Below are 21644 nucleotides of genomic sequence, written 5' to 3' on the forward strand. Positions count from 1 at the left end.
TAATGAACAAAATGGTTCCATATTAGAACTAGTAGGCCACTAGAAGGATGCTAGATTTTCTGGATGGAGCAGAGAGAAGATCTGCGTCAAGGACTGTGAGGGACGGGAGAACACCATGAGCCGCTGAAAGCCGAAGGGTGAGAAGCCAATCAGGAGCCATCAGGTGTGTAACAGAAGGTGTCTCTGCCCTACCCGTATCCCTTGGGCACTTACATTCCCACACATACCACAAATAGGGGTCCTACTTGCAAGCACCTTCTTAAGGTTTCCCCTCTGCTTGAAGTGCTCTGGAGTTCATGCTGCTGGGAGTGGCTTTCGGCTGATGGCGGATGAGAATTAGAGGATGCATATCCAGCTTCCTTGCTGTCCAGAGAAATGACACAACTGAATATTTGAGACGCACCCCTTGAGTTAGATAATGGGTTCCATACCATCTTTTAAAGGTCCCCAGCAGAAACCAGCATGGTTGCCCAGAGTGGTAGTTGTTTATGAACGCACTCTGCATAGGCTTCCTTCTGTGGTTTCACATCTGCACTTTCCTAATAAAATGCATCGTGAAATCCTCAGTTAAACACGAATTCTTAGAGTCTGCTTCTGGAGGAACCCATTCTAAATCAAAATGTTTCACTTTGCCCTTCTCTTGAGTATGTTGAAAGGATAAAACTATTCCCAGGAGTACCTAGTTCACTCCAGGAGTAACTTGTAAGTGGATATTGGGAAGGGTTGGGTGGTAGGCATTTGTTTAAAATGTGTCGTCCAATCAGATTTGACTCTAGAGTGGTTGAAAATCAATACTTCATGTGTGAAACGGAGATGTCATTTGGGATGTTTATACCTTAGTAAAGTTCGTACAGCTTTACAAGCCTAGAAATTTGTTTTGTCAAAGCATGTGCAAAAGGGTCTGATTCATTATATCTAGGCTCTGAAAAGATACTTAAACTAAAGTACTCGTTATAAACCAGTAACTTCCAAATATCTGTTTTTGTCATTTATCTGGTGTTTTACTTTTTAGGCTGGGAGATAATATGTGGGAAACATTATCAAGTATTTTTGGGAGCACAAATCTAAGCAAGGAAAATGAGTTGGATCTTAGTGGTTAATGGCATTGAGCTATGGCTGCATCTGCTCCATAGACCAGCTGTTCAATTCCTAAAGTTAGGATACCTCTCCTTTAATCTGCCAGATTCTTATTCTTTGGGTTTTCTTTCCTTGACTTCTTGAGGCTTGTGCTCTGGGAAACATCATTTCTTACTCATTTTAGCTCTTGAGTTAGACGCCTTCCTCACTATTTTCCACTAACCCCACAGTTGAGCTTTTCAAATTCTCTAGGTCTTAAATAACTTGTACAACTTCATTAGTGGCAGAAACATTTCTTTCTGTCTCCTCTTTGCAAACTGCAGCAGTGGGCTCTGCTCCTGGTATTCGGTTTTCCTTTGTTCCGTATCCCTTTAAGCAGGTACGGTTGCATTTTAAAAGTTTAAGCTGACACTTCGATTGTTGAGCTTTTCTCTTGTTTTGGTCTAATGCTTTGTGCTGGATTATATGCCTCCTCTGCCTACACCTGTAAGTTGTATTTAATTGCTTGTAACAGAAAACTTCATCTAAAGGACTTGAAACAAGGGAAATAAAAAGGGGATTTATATCTTACATGTATAGGAAGTCCTGAGGTAGTTACCTTCAGGATTCTATTTTTCTGTTCTGCTGTCCCTGGCTTGTCTTCTAGGCTGCTTCCTTCATGGTCAAAAGTTGGGTGCAATCTTTCTTGGAAGCCCCTTGATTTCTCATTGGCCAGAAATTTGACACATGCCCCTTCCTAACTCTTCCTAAATGAAATTGACTGGGTTAACTTAAATCAATCAAAGTCTGTTTTTCTTGGGTTGCAGTTTGTGTAACCTTCCCTGAGAATGTGACATGAAAGGGAAGGTGAATACCCAAATAAGAGTTTGCTAAAAACTTGTACAAATTCTAGTCACCTTCTCCAGGAATAAGAAGATCCATCCAGGAGTGGAATGTTAATCACTGTTCTCATCAAACCTGGGCCTAACCTTTTGAGTTGGTTCAAACAATGCAAATTGATAAAATTCAAAGATGTTTTTATAGCACTAAGGTAAATCCACATACACCTTCAAACACCAAAATCTACTTTGAGATGTATTATCATTTCAGAAGAAGAGAGAAGACCGAAATTTTTATCCCAGTTTCAGATTAACGTGTTAGACTAAGTGGTTGTATGGTGTTGCTACTGTATTTTCATTGTGATTTTTTTTTTTTGTAATGTTTAAGTAGTCAAAGGAAAAATAGTATAAATGAAGAATACTCAGTATTGTGGATTTAACGTAATTCATTTAATCGTTCTCTTATTGGTAGATAGTGGGATAGTTTCTGGTTCCCAGTTGAAACCCTCAGAGCTTTGGGGAAGAGCTCACTTTTATGAATTCACATTATCAGGAAATATACTGCCCTTTCATTTTCTGTATGACAAACTAATTTCAAGCTGGCTTTCCCATCTTGCTAGGAAGCAAAGGAGTGCTAATGTGTCAGCACGTAGATATGTTCTTGCTTGGGTATGGTTATAGTTCATGCAAATTCCAGATTGGTAGACATCGTGATTAGAGAGGAAGTCATGTTTATCAGTGAAATGCTTTTGTTCAGAAGGATTCAGCAGACCTGTCTACTGGCCTATGGTGCTTCCAGAGGCTGTATGCAGCTTAGAAACCATCCTTTCTTTATTCAATGAAGTGAATATAGAAGATAACCACTGCCCACAAAACAGTTAAAAACTGCGTTTTGTGTTTCCAAGTGGTTTCTCCTTCCTCTTGCATTAATCTTGTCCCAAACAGGATGACTTCATTATCCACTGTCCTTTAAATTGCACTGATTTGCATCAAAAGAAGAGAGGTCTGGACCAGGTTCTGAGAATGACTTCTTTTTCTGGAATCTCAGGCCTTGGTAAGCTTTGCAGCATATGGAACACAGCCTGAAAAGCATCTTCACTGAAGCACAGTTCGGGTCCTGGAGGGTCCTCTTTTTGTGGGCCAGGACTCGGAAAAGGTACCTGTTCCTGAAAATCTGTGGATAACAGTTGACATAAAGGCTTGAGGTTTCTGCACATTGCTGGTGAGTTGGCCAAGGGAATGAGATGGTTGTCCAGTTGACTGTGCTGCAGATGAGTGTCTCAGTGTGTCCCTCCTCGAGGATCCCACTTTGCCATCAGAGTCTGGCAGATTTCATCCCACCATTGCAGAATATATGTCTACCTGCCCCAGATCCTGCAGTTGGTGGTTTTGGTGCTCAGGATGAGGCTGAGAGTAGTCCTTCAACTGTAGTACTCCTGTGTGCTTCTATTCTTTGTGATTCTGGCACTTCTCTTGCTTTGGCGGCCAGAAAGGAGCCTGAGTATCTGAGACTCGCAGAGTTGATGGTATTGGCCGGTAATTCCGAGGAGAGTAGAGAATTCTCTCTGCATAGTCTTTATGGGCTGTACCATCATGACGCTTGGTCCTTGGTTCACACAAGAGACAGAGGACTCCTGGGATGGGAGAGGAGCAGGTAGAAATGTTTGGTTCCTACGGAAAAAATGGGAGGAAGCAAAATGATGAGACCTGCCTGGGAAAGTGGGCAGATCAATTTGGTGGTGCTGAGCTGTCAGACCTGGTCTTGCATTTGGGCTGTCAGCCAAGGAATTCATGGACTCACTTCTCTGCCTTGGGTATAGAGATCTTTAATTCTGAAACCACATCTATGTGAAGAAAAAGTGTCATAAGTGATTCTGGCTCGGTTTCTCATACTATGTAAAGCAAAGGGGCTATTAATACAGGCCCTATTATCAGGATGGGGTGTGTGTGGGTGTGTTTCATGTGAAATAGAACTATTGCATATATGTGTCATTAATTACTCTGATTCCTGTGTATAGTGTGTATGTATATATGTGTACATATGAATGTGTGTATACACATACAAACACAAAAATTGAGGTCCTAACACACTTAGCAATCAACTATAGATGGATTGAAACTGGTTGAAAAGGCATATGCTTTAGATTCTTCCCTTTAATTTCAACATTGGATCAGCAAATAAGTTTTCTTGACCAGGTTGACATTTATCTCTTTGCCAACATGTGTATAAGAATCCCAATCTTACGTGGTTATAAATAAATCTGATCAAGGATTAATTAACACACTGTACTGATAAAGCTATGAATGTGTTTCCTAGTCATGAGCATTTAACATACACTAAACCACTGTCCTCATAACTTTAGAAGGTACCCAGTGAGAGTGATTTTTTTCTTTCAACTGGAGGACATTGGACTAAGTCTGTAGATTTTTGAAGCTGTCACAAGTTGGTGGAGGGGTAGGTAGGGTATTTGGTTGAGGCCAGGAATGCTTAAAAATACTGATGAGGCGCAGGACAACCTCATAAGAAAGGAATTACCTGGACCAAAATGACCAAGCAGTGTCAAGCTGTAGAAAACCTGACAGGGGATTCCCAAAATAGATAGTATTAACTTTCATATTTCCCCCCATTTTTGCTGCTGGAGATTCTAAATGGTTATCACACTGACAGAATTCTTCATTTTGCAGGAATCTGACTTGCACTTATAACAAGGATATAACATCACTTACAGGTAGAACATAGTTGGTGCCATAGACAGAACTTACTTGAATTCTTGATTCCTGAATGTCTGTTATTTTAGCCAGTTTTTTCCTGGTTGTAATTATAGGGAATTGGTTCTTCTCAAAAGCTTGAAGTAGGATATGTGATTGAGGTCTTGTGATGGATGTCCAGTCTTCTCTGGCTGCTTTTGGTAAGTATTCTAAAAGAGAACATGGAACAGAAGGTGTCTTTTAGGACAGTTCTCATATTTGAACTGAGAACTTGAACCTAGGAAGATAATGCTGACACTCCCCCTGAATCCCTGAGGTTGACAGAACAGGATGCCACCCTGCTTAGAGCAGCAAGACAAAAGGCCCAGAGCCTTGCGTGCTAAGAACCTGCCTGTCGCACCCAGCTGTGGGGACATGCTTTTATTTCTGATGCTAGGGTGCCCAGAACGAGCTGTAAATGCCTCCTAAGCTAATGATTTTTTTGTCGAGAATATGGGCACAACATGCAGAGCCGTTTTCACTTTCTCTGGGATCCACTGGAGAAACGCATTTGGACCAGTGGATTCTTACCTTGAGACCAAGGCAGCTGATTTTGTTCCTGGGTTTCATCTTAAGGAGCATCCAAATTCCAATTGTCTTTGTTTGGATCTGAGGTTTTTAAGTCAAATCTAAGTGGGAGAAGAAGATGTTGAAGTCATGTAACTCAATCTGTGTTGTTCCAAGTATCAAGGCAAGGCAATTAAATGAAATTGATTTGATCAACTGCCATTGGGATAATATCCATAAAAAAAGTGATGTATTATCCTAGGAGTTATTATGAGCATACAATTCAAGACAGCATTTCTTTTATGGTCATCCTCATGGTATCCCAAGTAAAATTCTCTGATTGAAGAGACACTGTTCTATCAAAGGAGATCAATATTTCTTTTTCTCCCTTTCCCTCCTCCCATCTCTCTCTCATAACATGTCTTCTATGTGTGGATGTCTTTTCTTGGGCCCTATCATCTCTTCATAAGAAGTACCATTTTATGTAATAAACAGAAGAAATAACATTTTATTATATATAATACATACGGAATTGATTGTGAAAAGAATTTCTTTAGATGGGGAGTAAGTTAGCCATGGTCCAAGAGCTGTACTAACATTCATCCACATTCCTTCTTATCCCATAGTCAGCAATAAGTAAGGAGACTTCTAGGACCCAGTACACCTTGCTGTGAAACTCTTGTCACTAATATAACCATTTGAACTCTGTTTCCTCATTATTGGAGTCAGATTTGCAGTGTACTTTCTAATTAGTTGTTTTATTTTGATAATTTGCAATAGGAATTAGGGTATTAATGACAACCAATATTTAACAAATCACTCTCTTATCCAGGCATTGTGCTAAAAGGTTATCTGTTTTCTAAATGAGAATATTTGCAGGTAAGCCTTAAGCACATCACCAGATAGTCCCATAGTATGTACTTTTATTACTGGGAATTGAATAAGCTATCTCTTCACACCCAGAACTAATGCATGAAGAAGAGTAAAACATTTCTCTCCAGCATCCCCTCAGACTGAGGACCTTGTAGCCAATGGCTTATTGGAGGCTCTGTGCAGACACAAAACTAGGAACTCATAATTTTCTTCTAAAAGCACACTTTTATTGATCTTCATTGTTTTAAATGCTGTTTGGTATAATTGTTTACAGCTATCGAAGAAATCCAACTTAGTTTAATTTTTACGTCAGTACCATTCAAAATAATACAATATGGGATTTTCATATACTTAAAAATTTTTTAATGAAATTATTTTTAAGTTTGTTTATTTTGAGAAAGAGCGAGCACAAGCTGGGGAGGGGCAGAGAGAAGGAGGGAGAATCCCAAGCACAGAGCCTGATGTGGGGTTCAAACTCACAGACGTTGAGATCATGACTTGAGCTGAGATCAAGAGTCAGATGCTTTATCAACTGCGCCACACAGGCACACTGTTCGTTTTTTAGTTTTGAGAAACAGTATGAGCAGGGGAGGGGTAGAGCAAGAGGGAGACACAGATTCAAAGCAGGCTCCAGGCTCTGAGCTGTCAGCACAGAGGCCAACGTGGGGCTCGAACTCATGAACCTTGAAATCATGGCCTGAGCCAAAGTCAGATGCCCAACCGTCTGACCCAGACCCCTACTTCATATGTGTGTGTGAAAATCACATTTCAGGTGTTTAAAAAAACCTAGCCTGAAAATTGGGAATTTATGTGAGTTCTTGCCCCACAGTTTCCTCATAATTACGTATTAATCATCATTCTGCAGGATATATCAGAACATTTTTTTAAGATTTTTGTTTTTTAATTTTTTTAAAGATTTATTTTTGAGAGAGAAAGCGCGAGTGGAGGAGGAGCAGAGAGAGGGAGAGAGAGAATCCCAAGCAGGCTCTGTGCTGTCAATGCAGAGCCTGACATGGAGTTCGATCCCATAAGCCGTGAGATCATGACCTTTCTCACGTTGGACACTTAACCAACTGAGCCACCCAGCTACCCCAAAGATATTTTATTTTATTTTATTTTATTTTGTTTTGTTTTGTTTTGTTTTGTTTTTTTTAAAGATTTTTTATTTTATTTATTTTTTTTTTAAATTTTTTTTTTCAACGTTTATTTATTTTTGGGACAGAGAGAGACAGAGCATGAACGGGGGAGGGGCAGAGAGAGAGGGAGACACAGAATCGGAAACAGGCTCCAGGCTCTGAGCCATCAGCCCAGAGCCCGACGCGGGGCTCGAACTCGTGGACCGCGAGATCGTGACCTGGCTGAAGTCGGACGCTTAACCGACTGCGCCACCCAGGCGCCCCTAAAGATTTTTTATTTTTATTTATTTTTTCAATATATGAAATTTATTGTCAAATTGGTTTCCATACAACACCCAGTGCTCATTCCAAAAGGTGCCCTCCTCAATACCCATCACCCACCCTCCCCTCCCTCCCACCCCCCATCAACCCTCAGTTCGTTCTCAGTTTTTAAGAGTCTCTTATGCTTTGGCTCTCTCCCACTCTAACCTCTCTTTTTTTTTTTTTTCCTTTCCCCTCCCCCATGGGTTTCTGTTAAGTTTCTCAGGATCCACATAAGAGTGAAAACATATGGTATCTGTCTTTCTCTGTATGGCTTATTTCACTTAGCATTACACTGTCCAGTTCCATCCACGTTGCTACAAAGGGCCATATTTCATTCTTTCTCATTGCCACGTAGTACTCCATTGTGTATATAAACCACAACTTCTTTATCCATTCATCAGTTGATGGACATTTAGGCTCTTTCCATAATTTGGCTATTGTTGAGAGTGCTGCTATAAACATTGAGGTACAAGTGCCCCTATGCATCAGCACTCCTGTATCCCTTGGGTAAATTCCTAGCAGTGCTATTACTGGGTCATAGGGTAGGTCTATTTTTAATTTTCTGAGGAACCTCCACACTGTTTTCCAGAGCGGCTGCACCAATTTGCATTCCCACCAACAGTGCAAGAGGGTTCCCGTTTCTCCACATCCTCTCCAGCATCTATAGTCTTCTGATTTGTTCATTTTGGCCACTCTGACTGGTGTGAGGTGATATCTGAGTGTGGTTTTGATTTGTATTTCCCTGATAAGGAGCGACGTTGAGCATCTTTTCATGTGCCTGTTGGCCATCTGGATGTCTTCTTTAGAGAAGTGTCTATTCATGTTTTCTGCCCATTTCTTCACTGGATTGTTTTTCGGGTGTGGAGTTTGGTGAGCTCTTTATAGATTTTGGATACTAGCCCTTTGTCTGATATGTCATTTGCAAATATCTTTTCCCATTCCGTTGGTTGCCTTTTAGTTTTGTTGGTTGTTTCCTTTGCTGTGCAGAAGCTTTTTATCTTCATAAGGTCCCAGTAATTCACTTTTGCTTTTAATTCCCTTGCCTTTGGGGATGTGTCGAGTAAGAGATTGCTACGGCTGAGGTCAGAGAGGTCTTTTCCTGCTTTCTCCTCTAAGGTTTTGATGGTTTCCTGTCTCACATTCAGGTCCTTTATCCATTTTGAGTTTATTTTTGTGAATGGTGTGAGAAAGTGGTTTAGTTTCATCCTTCTGCATGTTGCTGTCCAGTTATGCCAACACCGTTTGTTAAAGAGACTGTCTTTTTTCCATTGGATATTCTTTCCTGCTTTGTCAAAAATTAGTTGGCCATACTTTTGTGGGTCTAGTTCTGGGGTTTCTATTCTATTCCATTGGTCTATGTGTTTTTTTGTGTCAGTACCATGCTGTCTTGATGATTACAGCTTTGTAGTAGAGGCTAAATTCTGGGATTGTGATGCCTCCTTCTTTGGTCTTCTTCTTCAAAATTACTTTGGCTATTCGGGGCCCTTTGTGGTTCCATATGAATTTTAGGATTGCTTGTTCTAGCTTCGAGAAGAATGCTGGTGCAATTTTGATTGGGATTGCATTGAATGTTTTGGGTAGTATTGACATTTTGACAATATTTATTCTTCCAACCCATGAGCATGGAATGTTTTAATCACTATCCCAGTGTAGGGCTTGAACTCACAACCCTGAAATCAAGGGTTCTAGTGACTGAGCCAGCCAGGTGCCCCAGTATGTATCAATACTTAATGATACCATATTATTATAGTGTCCTAATTTCCTAAATTGCCTAAATCTCAAAAATTGATGTATCTCCCATTGGGAGATCCTGAACCAGTATATTCTCCTCCTGTCAGTGAATATACCCAGTCGGTATTTCCACAATTGGTAAAAGATACACAGTTCTTGCTTTTAGTATACAACAATAAAAATCTTCTGAGTAACATACCTGACATCAAAGAATTACCTGAGAGTCTTGATCCCAGCATTTCTCTTTACCTGGAATCTGACAGATCATGAAACAGAAACCTAATGCTTATGTGAATTTTACACTCTGGAATGCCAATTTCCTTGCCCCATTGTTTCCTGGTAGCTTTATCAGCGTAAGGGTTTTGTTCAAACGATGCTTGGAGGATATCCTTTTTTATTTTCATTAAAAATTTTTAAAAAATGTTTTATTATCTATTGTTGACAGAGAGACAGGGTGCAAGCAGGGGTTGGGAGGGCAGGGGCAGAGAGAGAGGGAGACACAGAATCTGAAACAGGCTCCAGGCTCTGAGTTGTCAGCACAGAGCCCGATGTGAGGCTCAAACTCATGAACTGTGAGATCATGACCTGAGCAGAAGTTGGAGGCTTAACCAACTGAGCCACCCAGGCCCCCCTTGGAGGATATCCTTTTGACTCTGGTTGTAAACAGTCCTGCCTTTCCAGGTTTCTTTTTGTAGTCTGCCTGGTCAAGAGAAAATGGGAAGAGGAGTACGAAGGATATGTTTATGGATTAAAAACTCTGTGTGAACATATGTCATATGTTTTTCTAGGATGAAAACCTGTAGGTTCATCAATGATTCTATATATTTAAAAAATTTTTTTAAAAGTTGATTCATTTTGAGAGAGAGAGTTGTGGTGGGCGTGGGGGGTTGGGGAGAGAATCCCAAGCAGGTGCCACACTATCAGTGTGGCACCCAACTCAGGGCTCAAACTCACAAACCATGAGATCATGACCTGAGCCGAAATCAAGAGTCAGATGCTTAACCAGCTGAGCTGCCCGAGCACTGCAAGTGTCTGACTCTTGATTTCGACTCAGGTTATGATTTCACAGTTAGATTGAGTCCTAGTTCTTGATAATGAGACTCACACTGGGCTCTGTGCTGTCAGTGAGGAGCTTGCTTGGGATTCTCTATCTCCCTGGCTGCCCCCTCCCTCATGCTTTCTCTCTCTCTCTCTTAGAAAAAAAAAAAAAAATCAAAAAGAGACCCAGGTGCCCCATACATTTTAAAGGTAGGTGTTCCATATATATGCTTTTCTCCATTTACAATGTCAACTTTGAAACTTTTGACAACCTACTTGTGGGACTCCTGGCTGTTACTTTAAATGGAAAATTCCAATCTCCAATTTTAAAGCACCCATCAATCCTCTAACAACTTATCAATGCAAAACAGCTCCTGTTCCAACCATCTGTCCCTCTAATTATGATTGTGATTTAACTTTTATAAACTCTGGGAAATAAAGCACATGGCATTACTGAAGAAGAGAGCAAAATGCAGATGAAAATTTGCCACTCGCAGTGCTGTTCAAACCCATCTTGGGAAGAGGTACCTGGACTCCGTGGAGGTCACTGGGCAACTGAGCAGCTCTGGAAGACGACAGGCTTATCAACACCAAGGGTGGCCCACCCATTTCTTATATACCTTTCTATCTAATCCCTTCATTATTGTTCAACACTTGTAGAAAGAAACTTGAAGTAATCAGATTAAGAGGAAGTACAGATTCTACCAGGCAGTTTTAAAACTTTAAAGATACCCTAATATCTTTCCAAATATGTCTTAGAATCTGTGCTCTCTAGTGTACATACACTATGCAATTTATATATATATATGAAATACATATATGCATTTATATATTTGAAACATGTTCTCCATGTACTGCTTTTTAATTTTGGCTTGATATTATTTATAATTTTGGAAAGATCTACCTACATTATATATATTTTTTATTTATTGAAAATAATTTTTAATTGTTTATTTTTTAGAGAGAGAGACAGCTCATGAGCTGGGGAGGGGCAGAGAGAGGGGGAGACAGAATCCGAAGTAGGCTCCAGGCTCTGAGCTGTCAGCACAGAGCCCAGTGTGAGGCCTGAACTCAGTAACCGTAAGATTGTGACCTGAGCTGAATTTGGATGTGTAACTGACTGAGTTACCCAGCCACCCTTTTTTCTTTTCCTTTTTCTTTTCTTTTCTTTTTTTTTTTTAAGTTTATTTATTTATTGTGAGAGAGAGAGAAAGTACAAGTTCGGGAGAGGCAGAGAGAAAGGGAGAGAGAGAATCCCAAGCAGGCTCCACACTGTGATGCGGAGCCTGATGTGGGGCTTGAACTCATGAACTGGTTAAGTTAGATGCTTAACTGACTGAGCCACCTAGGCACCCCTATATTTTTCATCTTTTTTTAATGTTTATTTTTGAGGAAGAGAGACAGTGCAAGCGAGGGAGGGGCAGAGAGAGAGACACACACACACAGCATCCAAAGCCGGCTTCAGGCTCTGAGCTGTCAGTACAGAGCCCGACGTGGGGCTCGAACTCACAAACCATAAGATCATGACCTGAGCTGAAGTTAGATGCTTAACTGATTGAGCCACCCAGGCGCCCCTATACATTTTTTAAGTTTATTTTTCTTGAGATAGAGAGGGAAAGAATCCCAAGCAGGCCCTGTGCTGTCACCATGAACCATGAGATCATGGCCTGAGCTGAAACCAAGAGTCAGATGCTTAAATGACTGAGCCACCCAGCCACCCCCCAGAAATCTCATTCTTGCCTATCCAAAGGCCACAGTTGTATAAGCCAATTCTTTATAACAAATGTCTTTATTTGTACATATGTATATATACATGTGCACACACATGTATGTATAATTTCACTAGTTTCCTGTGAGTTCAGAATGCTACTGATCCTCTTTCTCTGGTTGAGACCAAATGATACAGAAGTTAGTACTTCAGGTCACCTGACCAGGCAAAGAATCAACACCATGTGAGGTGTGTTGCTGAGGTCAAAGGAAATTTGTATTGGCAATGGAAGAAAATAGCTACTATCTTGGACCATTTGCAGAAGTGAGGACATACTAGTTATGAGAATTTTGCTATGAATTTGTACATATATTAAAATATTTTTTTGTATTCTTCTCACAGTTATTCCCTAATGATCCAGTATAAGGTGCTTTAATAATAGTTAACTTTATAATTATTTTAAGTAGGCTCCACGCCCAACATGGGGCCTGAACTCAGGACCCTGAGATCAAGAGTGGCGAGCTCTACCGGCTGAGCTAGTCAGGCGTCCCAATAATAGTTAACTTTACATCATCATATTTAAGGAGCATCAAAAAAGAAGGATGCACATCACCCAAGGGTGTTGCATCTTTTTTTGGAGAAAGTATTAGCATGTTTCTATTGTAATCAGGATAGTTGTGCCGTATTAGGCAGAAATCGCACTTTGTTGTAATTTTTTAAATTTGGAAATCATTTATGGTTCTAGGAGAGGTGTATGGTTTATAGCTAGGCAAGGTGTAGCCTGACATGGTGACTTTTAAGTGTCAGCTAAGCTACAGAACTTAGTTTTTCACTCATCTAGGTGTTCCTGTATTCATATTTTGTAGATGTGTTTGAAGTCCACAATCACTTGACTTTAAGGGAGATTTTCCTATATAATCTGGCTGAACCTAAGTCATTCAACTAAGGGCCAAAAGGTCAGAGTGGAGGCTTCCCTTCAAAGACATTCTTCCTGGGCCACCTGGGTGACTCAGTCGGTTAAGCATCCTACTTCGGCTCGGGTCATGATGTCGCAGTTTGTGAGTTTGAGCCCCGCATCAGGCTCTGTGCTGACAGCTCAGATCCTGGAGCCTGCTTTGGATTCTGTGTCTCCCTCTCTCTGCTCCTCCCCTGCTCATGCTCTCTCTCCCTCTCTCTCTCAGAAATAAAGAAACTTTAAAAGAAAACAAAAACAAAAACATTCTTCCTGTTGATAGATGCTTGGCCCATGCTCAAGAGTTCAGCCCATACTATGAGTTTTGGAATTGCTTAGTGAGTCTCTACAGTCACATAAACCAATTCCTTGCAATTAATCACTATACGTACTGATTCTGTATCTCTGGTTGAATAGTTGAACTCTGCCTAATACAATCACCAAATTGTTTATTTTTTTAAATGTTTAAGAGAGACAGAGCTCGAGTGGGGGGGTGCAAAGAGAGAGGGAGAGAATCCCAAGCAGGCTTCATACTCATCATGGAGCCTGATGTGGGCCTCGATCTCACAGTTCATGAGCCAAAATCAAGAGTAGGATGCTTAACCGGCTAAGAGGCACCCCACAAATTGTTTCTTTTTTAAATGATGACATTTAACAAGAAAAAAAGTGTATATGTGGATTTGTCATGGAGACAAGCCACGGGTGATGGAAAACTTGATTGAATCCTAGAAAGATCGCTACTCATGTTATGCCTCTGTAAAGTTTTTGGTAAAACTATATTACCTGTGGGGGCACTTGGGTGGCTCAGTGGTTAAGCGTCCGACTTCAGCTCAGGTCATGATCTCACGGCTCGTGAATTCGAACCCCCCATGGGGCTCTGTGCTGACAGGTTGGAGCCTGGAGCCTGCTACAGATTCTGTGTCTCCCTCTCTCTCTGCTCCTCCTCTGCTTGTGCTCTCTCTCTCTCTCTCTCAAAAATAAATAAACATTGAAAAAATAAAAAAATCTTTATAAAAAGAAAAAATTTACGTTAGCTGTGAAAGCTTAGCAAAAAACGGGCGAAACCCTCTTATGCTTTGAATTATGGGTAACAAAATATCTCTGTCATGTTTCATATGCTTTTGGCCATTATTGCCTGGGAACATCTAGAAAGAAATGAGCTCAGAAAGAAATGTGTTAATAAAGGTACATTCTGTTACTGGTGAAAAAATGAATGTCTTGTTCAGCGGGAAGAAGGGTAGGAGATAGAAAAGATGCGTGAACTTCAAGGTAAGGTGTACAGGTAGATTTCTACTCATTTCAATGAATAAATAAGAACTTGGAGATACACTTTGTAACAAAAATTTTATGCATAGTTAAGAAACGCAAAAATCAAACCTGGGTCGTGATTTAAAATTTGGTTTATGGCAATGATCACATTAAGAATTCTACCAACAAATCATTCCTCAAGTATTCTTGTAAATTGCCACAGAAAAAAATGAAGCATGCTTTTGTCACAGACAACTGATAAGCTCAAGATATTTTAGCTGAGAGACAGAAAAATTAGGCATATGAATTGGGGGATGGACTAATTCCACCTGGAAATAAATGGAATCAGGTTAATTGGTTTGTATTTGTGTGTGTTTTCCTTTGTGTTTTTCTTTACTGCAGTCTCTAGGGTCCCTACAAATGAGGCCAAGCAAGATAAGGGACATTTAAGGATCTGGTGTGGGGACTTCAGCCAGGAAGCAGAAATTGATCTAATGCTCAGTTAAAAGTCTACCCCAAAACATCTTCCCAGCTGAATCTTGTTACTGCTCTGTTCCATTGGGTGCAGTCTTCTTTATATAAAGAGGGTGTTTGCTACATGTGTCTGTTCCCTAGTCCAACTGGCTCATAGCATGGGCTTTTGTTCTTTGATGCCTTTTTTTTTTTTTAAGTTTATTTGTTTATTTTGAGAGAGAATCCCAAGCAGGCTCTGCACCATCAGCATGGAGCTGGTGCAGGGCCTGAACCCATGATCAGTGTTGTCGTGACCTGAGTTGGACCCTTAACTGACTGAACCACCCAGGTGCCCCTGTTCTTCGATATCTTTTTTTTAAAATTTTTAAAATTTATTTTATTTATTTATTTTTTTTGAGACAGAGACAGAGCATGAATGGGGGAGGGTCAGAGAGGGAGACACAGAATCTGAAGCAGGCTCCAGGCTCTGAGCTGTCAGCACAGAGCTCAACATGGGGCTTGAACTCACGGACTGTGAGATCATGACCTGAGCCGAAGTCAGACGCTTAACCAACTGAGCCACCCAGGCGCCCCTGTTCTTTGATATCTTGATGAAGGAGTTATATTGGGATCTTCTAGTTGCTTTGAGTGTCAGTGGAGGTTTTGGCTTGGAAAATACTTCATATTGTGTCTGGTGGAGAAAGGTAAGATAATTTTGTATACTTTAGGGATGGAAGCGAATCTTGACCAACTAAATGAACCACCATATATTGAAGAAGAAGGGCCACTTATTTCACATACACCCTCATGGCACCAGCCCAGTCAGGTCATATCTTCCGAGGGGACTATACTTCACAAATTGATTTTAGTCTTTGCCCTGTGATTTCTTTCAGCCAGTGAGATATGAGCGGCCTAATGAAGCAGTCTATACCATCTCTGAGCAGAATCCTCCCATCGTTTTGGGCCATTCCTCTTTTCTCACTACTATGAGCCTGTCCTAGATAATGATGATCCCATTAACCTGAATCCCAGAAGGATGAGAGATAGACTTTTGTTGAGGTAAGCCACTAGTGTTTTGAGGTCATTTATTACCATGACATAATTGAGACTAAAGTGGATATACAGATTTCGTTGTTGTATCTTAAGCTCTGTGATCAGGGTTAAGTGTTCCTTTTTATTTACGTATTTTAATCTTTTAATGTTTATTTTTTGAGAAAGCGAGCGAGAGCAAGCCAGGGAGGGGTAGAGAGAAAGGAGAGAGAAATCCCAAGCAGCCTCTGCACTCTCAGCGCAGAGCCTGACACAGGGCCCAAGCTCACCACTGTGAGATCATGACCTGAGCCAAAACCAAGAGCAGGATGCTTAACTGACTGAGCCACCCAGGTGCCCAAGTCTTCATTTTTAAATAATTATCTGAATATTCCCAGAAACCCATTTGTTATAGTGCCTGCCCCCTTCTTTCAACTGCAGGAAGTTTTCATGAAATTTAGAAGGGCGTGAGATCCATTTTCTAAACAAAAAGTCCCAACAGACTTGTTCTTATCTCAGGTGTGAAACCTAAGAGTGCTAGTAGGACAGGATCCATTCTGTTGAAGATCATGTGGAGTTATGTGCACAGGTGGTCACGTGACAGACAGAAACTAAGGAATGTCCCTGTTAAGTAAGACTCAGAATGTTGCCTACATGAAATGAGTGTTTCCTTCATCCTGGGAAAGAGGTTTATTTGTGCTGTAGGAAGGAAGGACACAAAGGGGTAAAACAAAGACCTCCTGGATTTAGTTATCCAGTTACCCTATCTGTTTATTCAAAAGTGGAGACAGGGCGCACGTGGGTGGCTCAGTTGGTTAAGTGTCCAACTTTGGCTCAGGTCATGATTTCGTGGTTCGTGAGTTCGAGCCCTGCTTTGGGCTCTGTGCTGACAGCTCAGAGCCTGAAGCCTGTTTTGGATTCTGTGTCTCCCTCTCCCTCTGCCCATCCCCTGCTCACACACACTCTCTCTCTGTGTCAAAAATAAATAAGTATTAAAACAAAAAAGAAAAAAAATGGATAGAAAGCCACAGTTTCAGGGCCGATATCAGGGGGACTTTGATTCGGAGAGTTGACTGAGATAGCAGAGACTTGGGCTTTGTCAGAGAGGGGTGAGGTATGCCTGCCCTGGTAGCAGATGGGACAAGGGGATATCAAGACAAGCTTTTCTCCTGACTGCGTGAGTGTGTGAGAAACAAAGGCTGTCTTTCCTAGGGTTGCACATGTAATCACAGAGGTTGTGTATTGCACTTTTCTAGAACCACAACCTCTTCCACTGGAGGCACTGGTTTACATTTAAGTCAAATCACCAAGCCCCACCAGGGTGAACTAATGGCACACTGACACCTCACATTTCTATTTCTTATGTGTACCTAATTATTATTTTTTAAATATAATTTGTCAAGTTACCTAACATACAGGGTATACATTGTGCTCTTGGCTTCAGGAGTAGATTCCCATGATTCATCACTTGCATACGACACCGGGTGCTCATCCCAACAGGTGCCTTCCTCAATGCCCATCACCCATTTTTGCCTCTCCCCTCCCCCACCCCCCATGAACCCTCAGTTCTCTGTATTTAAGAGTCTCTTATGATTTGCCTCCCTCTCTGTTTGAAACTACTTTTCCCCCTTCCCTTCCCCCATGGTCTTCTGTTAAGTTTCTCAGATTCCACACATGAGTGAAAACATATATGCATGTAATTCTTAGGTCATTGATGTTCACAAGCACACCATGCAATTGTTACTTGACTACAGATTTGTTGTAGCACCCTGTTTCATTTAACTTCTCTGATGCTCATTTTACTCCCTCATCTGCTCTCATTTCACAGCAGCTGTAGCCTGGAGGGTCTCAGCCCTGAGTGGGGTGCCAGGTAAGAAGGAAGATCCACTTGTATGGATACCGTGGTCAAAGAAAACTTAGGTGGATGGGGGGAATGGAATCCAACCCTGCTCCCCTAATGAGGGTGACAAGGAGCCTGCATGGCCCAGACTCCACAGGAGGGGGAGGGGAGAGGAAGGGCACCTTCCTAGCATTTTCCTGATAGCCTTACTCCAGTCTGCAGTGGCTGAAGGGATTGTTCTGACCCTTTCCAGGGGCCACCGTCAAACCCTGCTCCTGGTCCTGCTTGTTCCTTGCTGATCCCCCCCATCCCCCAGTCCTCCATGGTTTGGCTGCTGTTGCCTTTGCACAAGGACCTTATAGGATTTCCACTTATGCCCAGTGATTTTGGGGTGAGTTCATGGAAAAAGATTTTTTCTCTGGATTTTGTGCTGCCTTGAAACGGGGTCATTCTATGATTGGTATTTTAATAAATCATCTGTAAGGAGGGAAGCTTGAACAAGGCTGGTGCCATAATTGTGAAGGAGCAGCAGTCACTCACTGATGTTGGTCAGGAGAGAGAGCAGTGGCATTTTGTGGCCTAGACAATGTTGCAATTTATCTGTGTTTAGACAGAATCATAAAGTGACCTTGTTTGTGTCTTGATCCATCATGGCCACAGAGTGGATGTGTCTGATGTTCATAGTCTGTAAAAACATTTATGTTCTGCAGAAGGACACCAAGATATAACTGAAGGTACCAGGCCCAGTCCTGGCTATCAGGTGTGGCTTTACTCTTTCTCATACATTGCTTGGAGAGGTGGGGCAGGAGGTGAGCTGGAGAAATGCAGCCCAGCTGCTGGATCCATTGTGGTGTCTGCTCTCAAATAGGGGTCCGGGCTAGACAGAAGGAAAAGAAAAGCATTGTCAGAAAATAATGGAGCCATGAGGAGTCCGACTGGGGGAGGGGGAGAGCTTGGGCTGGTGGCAGTCTAGACCTCCTGCCAAGGGAAGGGCCAATACTCAGGCAGCCAGGGTGCCCTAGGGCGTTCCCTTGAGGACAACCTCCTTTCCATTCTCTCCAGATGTCTGACCCCTGTCTACCCTCCCCTCTCTCCAACTTACTTCCATCTATTGCCACCCCCTGCCATCCTCACATCAGCCATATCAGTCCCAGAAAATGCTTAAAGGACAGTCCCACAGGGCTTAGGGCTTCCCTCACTGCCAGATGCCATCTTGGAGAGGGTGAGGAAGTAGAAGAGGTGGTACAATGACCCCCATTTGAGCACCACGGTGCCTTTCCTACAGCACATCTAGAATGTTCCAAAGAGCTAATGGAACTGATACAAAACAGAAATTTCTATTATGGAAAGCATTTTGCATAAAACATTCACAGCACTGAAAAAGTACTTCAATTCAGAAAAAAAAAAATTTTAGCTGTTCCTCCGAAAATGTTTAAGCCATTCATGACTTAAGAGAATAAAATGGCGCTCTGTACAGTGGATCCAATATGTACATGTGGGCGTGTGTATGTGTGCACACATAGTCCTTGGATAAATGTTGGGTGCCAAGTTGACTACTGAGTCATTCTCACTGGGCACATTGAACCGACTCTCTTGGAGACAAATTTCCTCATGGGTTTAAAGTGCATCTTTATAAAAGAAGTCTTACCCATTTGGGGGGAATCTGAGGACTTTTTTTCTTCCTCCAGGAGGGCACACCTTTCTTTTTCCCAGATTGTATTCTCAAACTCTTTACTTAAGAAGAATGACGAGGAAAGATGTTGGCAATTACTGAATGTTAGCGTATGAGATGTCCTTTAACTGGTGAATGGATAAGTAAAATGTGGTGTATTTTATAATGCAATATTATTCAGACATGTAAGTTAATGAAATACACGCTATTAACATGGGTGAACCTTGCAAACATTATGCCGAGTCAAAGAAGCCAGACATGGAAGGCCACTATTGTTTGATTCCATTCATATCGAAATGTCTAGAATAGACAAATCCATAGACACAGAAAGTAGATTAGTAGTTTCTACTAACTATTAAGGGAGGAGGGAGAATGTCACTGAGTGCTGACTGATAGGGGGTTTCTCTTTAAAAGATGATGAAGATTTTCTAAAATTAGCTAATGTTGATAGTTGCATAACTCTTCCAATATACTAACAACAAGCAGATTGCATACCGTAAAAGGATATGAGTTTTTCTGGTGAATGAATTATATCTCAATAAAACTGTTATAAAAAAGAGAATTAACTTATAAAAAGACAGTGTAATGGAAAGGGTCATGAAATGTTTACCACCTGAGTAAGTGAATGTGCAGAGGAAACTTCAAAAACAATTCACATTGAAAAATTGCTTCAAATGAACATGTAAATGAAAGTCACACACTATTGTGAAACTTAAGGTCTGTGCTATTAATGCTTGTCAACATATTGTATTGATAGACCACACGTTTTAGATTAAAATTGTCTGATTCACTGTAATTGAATAATTATGTAACATATCTTTGACCAGAAAAAAGGTATTTTAAAGTATGCATTTAATTGTGTGGATGAACTTCAACAAATTTTCAAATGAAGAAATTAACAAATATTGGAAATTTCAAAAGCATGGCATGAATAATAAGATCTGATTATGTTGAAAATGAAAGAACATTAAAAAGTAGCGCAAAAGCATCCATTCATCTCCAATGATTCACTTTCTTTCTTCAAACAGAAAATAACATCAGTATAAAGAATGTTACTTTATTTGCCAAGAGATATTGCATATGACTCTGTATAAGTATTAATGATAAACTTAGAAAAGTATTGCCCTAAAAAATTGTGAAAACATAATATTTTATCAATCACTAATATTGGTAATAATTATATTCAAAATTAAGTTTCTATTAATATTTGAATATTTAATAACATAATTATTATATTGATGAAATATAGTTATTCTATTAATAATTATTTCATAACATTTCATAACAGTATCAATAATGAGACCAGATGATATAAAATTGTTAACAAAGTTGGAATTTATAATACGTTTACTATTAGAACACTCAATTATAATTGATGTTTAGTATTTTTGTTAATTATCCTATGACTTAAATTGTAGTTATTAATGTATCATTTAAAGTTACCCTTTTATTTTAGATGCTTTCACATCATTCTGGTATTCTAAGATATTCATGCCATTTTTCTCTTGGCTCCCAGACTTGATAAAATTCAATGTTATCACTGAATCCTGCTGTTGTAAAATCTGAGGCTCCTTGCTGTCTGGGTGCTACAAGAAGAAATCAAAGTAAGTTTTAGTATCAGTCATATTTTATTTCCAGTATTCAATTTAAGAAGTTCAAAATAGGGGCACCCTGGGTGGCTCAGTTGGCTAAGCGTCCGACTTTGGCTTAGATCATGATCTCATGGTTCATGGATTTGAGCCCCAACCACTGACCATGTGGAGCCTACTTGGGATTCTCTCTCCCTCTCTCTCTACCCCTCCCCGACTCACTCTTTCTCTCTCTCTCAAAATAATGAACTTAAAGAAAAAGTTCAAAATAAAAAGTGAAATTCCCAAGAATGTAAATTTTATTAAATACGATGGAAATGGGTACATACAAAGTGTATTTCTTCTCATTCAATCCTAGGGTCCTTTTCAGAACTATTTCACATGCATATAGTCATAAGGAACCAGTGGTAGTTCTCTGTGAATACATTGGTTAAGCTGTCACCGCTGGGATCCTAATGACATGGAAGACAGTGTGAGACCCTGGGAACCTGACAGAAGTAGCCAGAAATTTCATAATGTATTCAGATCTTAAGATTTCCTTAACACCAATTTTATATCATAGCACATCTTCTTACCTCTAATCTTGGACTCATCATAGCACATACTTCATTTTTTATTGCTAATTATCTAGTGTAGCCCTTTCTTCATATTCCTCGTAACACATACTATACATGAATATGAATAAATATACATTCACTTCTATTTATAGAATAAATTATTTATAATATACTCATGTACTTATTATATGTTCTGATAATATTCTTCTGTTATTTTTATATTCTGTTATTTTGTCTAAGAAAAAGACCTGTTGATGGAGCGCCTGGGTGCCTCGGTTGGTTAAGCGTCTCTTAGTTTCGGCTCAAATCATGATCTCATGGTTGTGAGTTTGAGCCCCATATCAGGTTCTGTGGTGCATTGTGGA

General features: G+C 40.5%; 1 protein-coding gene and 1 long non-coding RNA gene across 2 annotated transcripts; one reads left to right on the plus strand and one right to left on the minus strand.

Annotated features, from left to right (window-relative positions):
- Positions 1-2519: 2519 nt before the first annotated feature.
- On the minus strand, positions 2520-10744 carry DUXB (double homeobox B). The gene is given in 7 exon segments (XM_043599386.1): positions 2520-3248; positions 3250-3501; positions 4603-4841; positions 9411-9442; positions 9495-9569; positions 9807-9893; positions 10741-10744. Coding segments are annotated over 7 exon segments (762 nt in total). The 3' UTR covers positions 2520-3175.
- A 4394-nt stretch (positions 10745-15138) lies between these two features.
- On the plus strand, positions 15139-20240 carry LOC122494483. The gene is made up of 3 exons (XR_006300175.1): positions 15139-15651; positions 17450-17491; positions 17715-20240. It is a non-coding gene; the product is annotated as an uncharacterized LOC122494483 (long non-coding RNA).
- Positions 20241-21644: the final 1404 nt, after the last annotated feature.

This window comes from Prionailurus bengalensis, chromosome E2, assembly GCF_016509475.1.
Source record: "Prionailurus bengalensis isolate Pbe53 chromosome E2, Fcat_Pben_1.1_paternal_pri, whole genome shotgun sequence".
Taxonomy (NCBI): domain Eukaryota; kingdom Metazoa; phylum Chordata; class Mammalia; order Carnivora; family Felidae; genus Prionailurus; species Prionailurus bengalensis.